At 43.3% G+C, this 9292-nt stretch overlaps 1 protein-coding gene across 1 annotated transcript; it reads right to left on the bottom strand.

The window, feature by feature from the left end:
- Nucleotides 1–1930: 1930 nt before the first annotated feature.
- Nucleotides 1931–4566, bottom strand: LOC127793732 (mitochondrial arginine transporter BAC2). The gene is made up of 2 exons (XM_052324425.1): nucleotides 3739–4566; nucleotides 1931–2990 (listed from the first exon to the last, which is right to left on the bottom strand). Exons 1-2 carry the CDS (start codon nucleotides 3973–3975, stop codon nucleotides 2322–2324), a joined length of 906 nt encoding a protein of 301 aa, XP_052180385.1. The 5' UTR covers nucleotides 3976–4566; the 3' UTR covers nucleotides 1931–2321.
- Between the last annotated feature and the right edge of the window lie 4726 nt (nucleotides 4567–9292).

Raw genomic sequence — 9292 nt, 5'->3', positions numbered from 1 at the left:
CATTCAGGAAAGAAACTAGAAAGTGCACAAAACATCCCTTATACCCAATTTCTCACTTTGTATCATTTAAAATATGTTTTCTATCTCAGAGAAGTTTCCTTGCAAACATAAACACATCATTCATTCCAACAACATTATCAGAGGCTTTAAACTGTGAGAATTGGAAGAATGTTATGAATGTTAAAATGGAGACCCTAAAGAAGAACAATACTTGAGAGATTTGGATTTACCAAAAGGAAAGAAATATGTGGGATCGATGCAAGTGGGTTTTCACAATCAAGTATAGAGCAAATGAGACACTTAAAAAGTACAAAGCTAGGCTGGTAAATAAAGGATGCACTCAAACATATGTGATAGATTATCAAGAAACCTTTGCCCTAGTAGTTAAGATGAACACGCTAAGAATTCTTTTATTTCTAGCAGCTAACTTTGATTGATATTTACAATAGTTTGATGTGAAGAATGCATTTTTGCAGGGAGAGTTTGAGGAGTAAATTTACATAGAAATACCCCTAAGGTTCAACATGAACTTAGCTGGAAACAAGGTTTATAGGCTCAAGAAGGCACTATATGGCCTGAAACAATCACCAAGAGCCTAATTCAAGAGATTTTCCAAGGTAATGCAAACCGTGGGTACAAGCCGAGCCAAAAGGATCACATTTTATTCATAAAACACTCGAGTTTAGATTCAATTACTACTCTTGTTATTTATGTGGATGACGTTGTAATGATATATATGGAATGATGAAAATGAGAGGCATAACTTGGAAATATGTTTTGCTAAGGAGTTTGAGATTAACAAACTAGGGAATTTGAAATGTTTTCTACATATTGAAGTGGCATGGTCTAAATAAGGGATATTTATATCCCAATATAAGTATATCCTTGATCTTTTGAAAGATACAGGAAAATTGACTTGCAAACCATCCAACATCCCAATTGATCATAATCACGAACTTGGTGAAGTAGAAAGAGACAGAGCCACATACAAAGAATTACATCATAGATTGTTTTGCAAGCTAATTTACCTATCTCACATATAACCAGACATAGCCTATGCAATTAGCGTAGTGAGCCAATTAATACACAAATCCAATGAACTTCACCTGCAAGTAGTCTACATAATTCTGTACCACCTCAAAGGAATCACAGTAAAGGGGATTTTATTCAAGAAAAGTGACAAACTCATCCTAGAGGCCTACTTAAATGCTGATTACACAAACTCAATGGTTGATAGAAGGTCCACCACGAGATACTACACTTTTTTGGGAGGAAACTCAGTTACTTAGATGAATAAAAAGTAGAATATCGTGGCAAGATTAAGTGCATAATCATAATTTCGGGCAATGGCACAGGGTAAATGTGAGGTGCTATTGTTGAAGATTATTTTGGAAGATCTAATTAAGATTCAAGTAGAATGGTCCTATGAAATTTTATTGTGACTATAAGTCTATAATCAACATTGCACAAAATCATGTATTGCGCATGACCAAACAAAACACAATGAGGTTAACCAATATTTTATTGATGAGAAACTAGACAGTGGTTTTATTTTCATCCCTTATGTGTATTGAATGAATCACATCTACAAACAGATGTTCAAACCAAGGGATTCAATAGTCTGGTCCTTCACAAGATTAGAGTCAAGTTGGAAATGGACATTATCTATTCATTTGCTTGAGAATGGAGTGTCCATAATCAAGGCAAGAGATATGATGTAATTAATCAATATTTTGTGAGGAATTAAGATTATAATTAGGCTGTAATTATGTTCATATTACTATAAATAGATGATTAATTACCCCAATTAAGAGATTAGGAGATTCATTTTCATATCTATATAAGCATCTATTATGTATATATTCTTACTTATTTAATGAACGGAAGATAGAAAAATTCTATCACAAGGTACCTTAAATTTTGAGAGCAATTTTCTCCTTTTTTTTTTTTTTTTTGTGGGGTAAAATCTCTCTACTAACCATTGGTGCTAGCTAGGGCACAATCATAAACAGATACATAGGGGCATTGCATGATCACCGTCTCTTAAATTTAAATAATAATGTTTCAACATACGTGCATGTAATAAATGATATAAATGCAAACCCTAAGACGACGAATATTACAAAAATGAAATGGCAAAAAGGAGCTAGTACTACCTACCTGCTTCTCCTACGTCAATTCATTCATTGTAAAACTGACAATTTTGTGCATTCCAATGGCAGGCCTTCTGCAGTGATCTCAACAAAGAGATACACAGTTCGCAGGAATAATCATCAATCTCTCAATCAGTCAATTCTCAAGGGTCACTTCTCCATATTCTTCTAAAATAAGCACCTGAGAGCCGTTTCATAGGCCGTGAAAATGGCTCCGTTCACTATGAACGCTCTCGAAACCGCCGTCCCCAGCCCCCGCCATAGAACGCTGTATCCCTCTTCTCTTACGCTTCGCCGGAAGCAATCAACAATGCCCTTGTATTTCACCGGAGAAGTTTGTGATTGAGCCTGAATCCTGGTCTTGATCACGTCCAAAGGGTAGCAGCACATCCAGCTGGCGACTCCGGCTAGCCCTCCGGCGACCAGCATGGTCTGGAAGCTCTCCTGCCCGCTCTTCCGGCAGCCCGGGTGGAGGTGCTCCCTCGTGTACTCGTACGTCCAGAAGTAGAAGCCGTGGGCCGGTGCGTCCCGGAGCACGGTGATCGTTAGTCCTCTGTAGATTCCCCGGAGACCTTCCGTCCGGAAGATGGTTTTGGCCACCCTGACGGGGCCGCTTTGGCCGTCCGTCGTCGACGTCGCGGGAGCATTCTGGTGGCTTGTTCTCTGTAACTGGAGGCGGATTTTCACGAGTTCGACCGGCGACAACAGAAGGGTCTGTATGGCGCCAGTTCCAACTCCGCCTAGCGCAACCCCCTTGTACGACGGAGGCTCCGTGGCCGGAAGCGACGAGTCAAACGCCCGGGATAGGACTGCGTATATCTGGAAAACCATTGCATTCTGCAGTGGCCACAGAGAACAAATTAAAAAAAAAAAAAAAAAACACAATAAAAAAATAAAGTTGTAAATAAAATTAGCCAAAAATATAATCAATAAAAAAAGAATAACTTTATATTATTAGTAACCATGATAAATAAATAAATAAATAAAGTTAGACATATTATTAACAAGGGAGTCATATAAGTCATCATTCCTACCATTATTCTATTAACAATGAATATAAAAAGATTTTAATGACTATTTAACATAAATTATGTAAAAACTTGAGAGAGAATGTGGTGAAAGTGGAGAATGTGGTGTGGTGGTAGTGATATTAATAAATAAATAAATTGGCTGTACAAATGTGAGTCTTGTAGGTAATTAATATAAACTCCTACTCTTCCACTTGCAGAGAAGAGAATAATAATCTTATTTATATATTTGCACCAAGATAATAATAATCATAGTGTTGAAATGAAAGAGACGGCTTCTAATGAAAACAATGAAGAAACAATCAGGGAGATCTCTCAAGCATGGGGCTCGCTCGGTGGATTGAGTGGGAGAGATACGTCATGTTGTTGGTGAGAATGCCACTCACTTATAATTCGTGAAAATGACACCCACCCCACAGCTTGAGTAAAGGGACAGTGCCCGATGCCCATTGCCCATATTGACGTTGATTTAATTAAGAGAAATACATTACTCTTCCAATGTTATGTTGTTACTACTACTACTACTACTATTACTACATGTGTTTTGAGAGGACAACCTGGAAAGTGACGGAGGCCAGGGGGGCCGCCATCCCCCGGTAGAGGGCTAGGGGGCCCTCGTTGCCCACAACATTGCGCAGGATGGAGAAGGCGGAGCCGGTGTTGGCGCGCTGCTGCTGGCGGATCCTCAGCGTGTCCAGCGGGTACCCCGTGAAGATTCCGGCTACGCCCCCGAACCCTCCGGCTACGAACTCCTTGCCCGAGCTGCTCGCCAGAAACTCCGGCCAGAAATCCATCTATTCTGCTCGCCGCCCGCCCTTAATTTTCTTAACCAATCAGACGCCCTTTTCTCTTTCAATCGGATTGCTTCGTCTCCGTCGCTCGAGAATCACAAGGAATCCTGTTGAATCTGCAAAACGTATTCTGAAAATACACTACTCGAACCCCTTTTCCCACAACCAATCAGAGAGGGAAGGAGGGAGAGAGAGAGAGAGAGGGGAAGAAGAAGAAGAGATTCCGAAAGCAGAAGAGAGGAACCACAAAAAATGGGTTCTACTTTTCATGGGGAACCAAAGCCACCGGTGCTAATTTGTTGGGGACGAAACGGCCAACGCCATGGTTCAGGGTGGGCCACCACGTGGGGCAACGCCGGTGGAGCACGTCACCGGCCGTGTCTGGCGATAGATGAGTGCTTCGATCGCTGTACAGAGCCGACCCGCTTGCAAAAAGTGGGAACCCTGTTTTCGACCCGTTTGTTGGTCTGGGGCTCTGGATTCATGCGGAAGGAGAGGGCAGTAGGGTTGGAATGACTGGATGGCAGCCACATAATCTCCGTGTCGTCACTGATCACTGGTCAGTCGCTTCGCTTCCCTTCCCTTCGCTTCTTAAACTAATACCCAAACCCTAAAAACAAATAAAAATTACTCTAAAGCTGACACTGAAAAATATAAACAACTTTCAAGGCTCAGCTTTTGGTACCATTCAATTATTCACAAGCTTTTATGCTACATGTGAAACATTTATTCCTCCAACTTTGGTTCGAATATTCATTTTTGTTTTATTATTGAAAAATGTTATTGGTATACCTTTGTGTACACCCTAGGCTACACAAAGGTGTATCAATGACAAAAATATCCCTCTGAGGCGCATAGAGGCGCGTGAGGCGCATGGAGAGGCGCAGGATATTTTTGTCATTGATACACCTTGTGTAGCCCAAGATGTACAAAAATGATGTACATGTAGCATGACTCTTTATTATTATTTTTATGCAAAACCCCAAAAATGCCTTTAGAGATAGTGTGTGTTTACAATCCGATACTTTTTTTTTTTAACGAGTCGAGATTAAATAAAAAAAAAGTTAATCTCATACCTACGAGTGTAGACTTTTAAATATATTAAATTTTAATTACACTTTTAAACCATGATTAAAATAAAAAAAGACAACTAAAAATGCCTACAAAATAAGACTAAGATACTCTTAATCAAAAAGGAGAAAGATTTAATGGTCAGTTTAGGGTCCAACAATAATGATGTGTTTTTATTAATAAATAATTATAAGATAATAAAAATTACACTATAAAATAAAGTAAATTACACTAATATCTCCTAAGATTAGGTAAAATTATCTAAGCCTTTTTTATTTTGAGGAATTAAAAAAACATTTTATATTATTATAAATTTGAGTAGAATTATTATGAATTTATGTATGCCATGTAAATTTATAAAAATTATAAGTGAAATTAAATTTGTGAGTATGATATTTCACATCTCAAAATAAAACAATGATATTTTAAATTAATTATTTCAAGGTAAAGAGACATCCATGTCCTTGAATTTCGTCCATTTAACCATTTGTGTCTTTTAACGGAGATCTATTATACCCCTCAAATTTTAAATATGAACCTTTTAGACATCTCAAATCCCAAAATCGTCCACATGACATACACGCGCGGCTATTTGGCACGTGAGATGTTGATTGTGCAATGAAAATCAATGGGATGTTGCCATGTGTCAGTGCAAACCAAACCTATTTCTCTTTCTGCATTGTCGTCGTCGTTGCAAGTATCGTCATTGACATCTCCGATGCAATTGCCGCCAACACCATCAAAGCCTTCATCGGCGTTCATCGTTATTGCAGCTGACGGTATTTGGTGGCCAGTAGCGTAGGAGGCGAGCGATCGATCACTCGCCTTCCTCGTGCTGATGGTCGGGGACGATGTCAATGGTGAAAGGAAACAAAGGTCCGAAACCAAAAACCAACCACGTGTGGATCAATGCAAGGATCTATATGTTTCAAAATATTTTTCAAAATCAAAACATACATCAGAGCAGCGAAAAAGTGGAAGCGAAAAATGATCCTTGCAAGACTGATAAACTTTATCCATATGCATCAAAAAAGAAAATCATGCCATAAGGGTTTTTTGATATATCTTTCAAAGAAGGTTGGTGCCAGTTATCCCGAAAGAAACTTCTCTTTCTTGTTGTCCCTTCTGAACCAATCAACTCCCATAAACAAGCTACTACTTCAGGTGATCGCCTCACCTCCTCAAGTGTGGAGGACCTAGTCGATCCACACTTGAGTTACTCTCAGAACTCTTTAATAGAGCCGTGCTAGGACCCTCTCGATAAAGATTAACTGAAGCTCTTTTGAGATTCCCTTTTGGTTGTTCCTTGGCTATCCAATAGTCGGATCAATGGGAGAATATAGAAGAAGATGATGTTGCAGCAAGCTTGGAACAAGAATAAGATGCAAGTAACAATGGAAGAAAGAAAAAAAGACAGAGAGTTGCACTGAAAGAGAACGAGATAGAAAAGATCAAGTGAAGTGGAGAGTGAGTTAAACTTCGGTCGACCTAAGCTAGGCAGCTCTACTCACTTCAATTATATTACATTCCGGCTCCCCTATTATCCAATAATTGCCTTTGCACTATCCAATAATACAATCAAGACCCCTTGTTATCTGTTATATGTATTTCCCGCATCACCCCGCATGGGCCAGACTCGGTCCAATAGACCGGCCCAATCACCCAAGGCCAAGAAGGCCTAGACGACATTGTCAAGGAAAGTCCAGCCTCCACCAAAAATCCGGAACTCGTAAAGCGAGCATATGGCGAGCTCCCGATAATCCCCCAACGAGCTCCAAGCAACCGACTAACGAGCTCCTGAAATATCCTCCAGATCGCTGGACCATCCAGGTCGCCGGCCTAAAACCTTCAGCTCGCATGAGTGGCAAAGCTGCTGAGAAATCAGAGGTAGGGTCCGATCACTTTATCTGTAACAGCCCATGCCCCTCGTAATGAGGATCCCACTCCCGGTCTTGTGAAGGCAATAAGAACTGTTTGTCCCCCATTATACAATCACTGTATTTTTATATGTTATCTGAATTGTAAAAGCCCCTCAGTATAAATAAGAGTCAAAGAGACCATGAGGGACAGGAAGAATAATCAAATACCGCCACTCTGAGAGAATAATCAGACTGCGGTCGTGGACTAGGCATCGTTCTGGCCGAACCACGTAAAGATTCTGGTGTACATGCTTGGAATTTTGGGGGGGGGGTTTCCTTTCTTCTCGGTATTTTTGGATTGACTCACCCCGGCCCAAAACGAATCATGGTCGGCCGAAATTGAACATCGACATTTTGGCGCTAGAGGAAGGGGGCACTCTGATCAATAGCCATGGCTAGAGGAAGGAATACTCGAAGTTCCGAGGCGGCGGTCGACCCACCTGAAAATCACCACGATCGACCACGAGACTTACCACCAAATGGAGGACCCGTTGCCCCGACAGCCGATACTCCTTTGTCGCCGCCTGCCGGAGACGCTCTCGGCATACCACTACGGGTCACTGTCCAGCCTACTGTCCAAATCACTGGGACAGGGACGATCCGGGACTGGCAGCAGCGCCAGGAAGCATTGGAGAATACGGTAATGCAACTCGCTGACGTGGTCAGAATTCTGGCCCAAACTCAAGCACGGGCTGTCCACGATCCACCGGCGTCGTCTCGCAAGGTCCGCCAACCGCGGGAGGAAAGACACCCACCCGCGGAAGAGGATATCGGGGATAACTATCCGTCCCCAATTCACCGCTCCCCAGTCCGAGAAAGAAGTAGGTCATCGCAAGCCCAGCAATCAGTAGGACCGGACTCAACTGTGGAAGAGCTATATCAAAGGGTGCGATAGCTGGAAGAACGACAAGGAGTCCGCAGCCAGAATAATGGCCGTGGGGATATGACGCCGTTCTCCAGAGAGATTGAGCTCGAACCCCTGCCCCGGAGTTTTAAGGTCCCGAGCATGCCACAATATAACGGGGACAGCGACCCCTATGATTACCTGGATGCGTACAACGTGCAAATGGATCTACAGATAACCAGCTCGCTGGCTAAATGTTGCGCCTTCCCAGCAATCTTAGGAGACATCCCCCGAGCTTGGTTTAGGAGCCTTCCACCTAGTAGCATCAACAGCTGGGAAGAGTGCCAACAGAGGTTCCTTAACCAATACAGGACTCTAAGGAGGCAGCTCGCGCCACCTTGCCACCTCGCCACCGTATTCCAGAAAGCAAACGAGCCACTGAGGGATTACATCGCCAGGTTCAGGCGCGAGGTGAGCAACGTCGAGGATCCCTCGGATGAAAGTATCCTAACGGCGATCTCCGCCGGCCTCCGAAAAGACGGAAAGCTCTACGAGAGCATCTACTGAACCCCGGTCAAAGACCTGGGGGAATTCTATGAACGAGCTTCCAAGGAAATCCGATGGGAAGACGCCTTCGGGACGAAGAAACCCGTCGGGTCGAGAGAAGAAGCTGGGGGCTCCAACCAGAATAAAAGAAGGCACAACGGAGACGCCGGAAGAGAAGCTCGGGGGGAGCGCTCGAGCAATGAAGTGTTCAAACGAGTTCAGAAGGCAGAGGGAGATGAGCGACCTCGTAGATCACAGCACTTTGACAGCTACTGTTCCCTGTCAGACCCCCAAGAAAGGATCTTCGCCATCGAAAGGAACAAAGAGGAATTCAGGAAGCCCAACCCGTTAAGAACCCCAAACAAATTCCGAAACAAAGAAAAATTTTGCGCATACCACAACGAGGCGGGTCACAACACCTCGGAGTGCTGGGCCCTAAGGGACGCCATCGAAGATTTGATAAGAAGAGGTCGCTTGAAAGATTACGTGGTGCGGCCGACTAATCAACCAAGCCAGCCGCCGGTACAGCAGCAGCCCCCCACCGATGATGACCAATCACCGGCTGTACGAACCATCTACACGATCCATGGCGGGCCCCACCTTGCAGGATCCTCCCACAAATCCTGCGACCAATACATACGAGAGGCCAATCATGTCTTGCTAGCAAGATCGGGTAAACAGCTGGTTCCCGCGAAGCGGCCTAGGGGTAACCCAATCCCAGAGAAGATGTTTTTCTCGGAAGAAGACGCCGGAGACGTCCATTGGCCGCACAACGACGCACTCGTTATACAAGCCCAGGTCGGCAACTCCGAAGTGCGAAGGATAATGGTGGACACGGGCAGCTCGGTAATTGTAATGTACAGAGCATGCTTCGATCAGATGGGTTTGGGACCGGAACAGTTGAGCTCGTCCCCAGAGCCACTCTATGGGTTCACGGGGG

Source organism: Diospyros lotus, chromosome 2 (genome assembly GCF_014633365.1).
Source record: "Diospyros lotus cultivar Yz01 chromosome 2, ASM1463336v1, whole genome shotgun sequence".
NCBI classification, from domain to species: domain Eukaryota; kingdom Viridiplantae; phylum Streptophyta; class Magnoliopsida; order Ericales; family Ebenaceae; genus Diospyros; species Diospyros lotus.
This window is presented reverse-complemented; position numbering and strand designations above follow the sequence as displayed.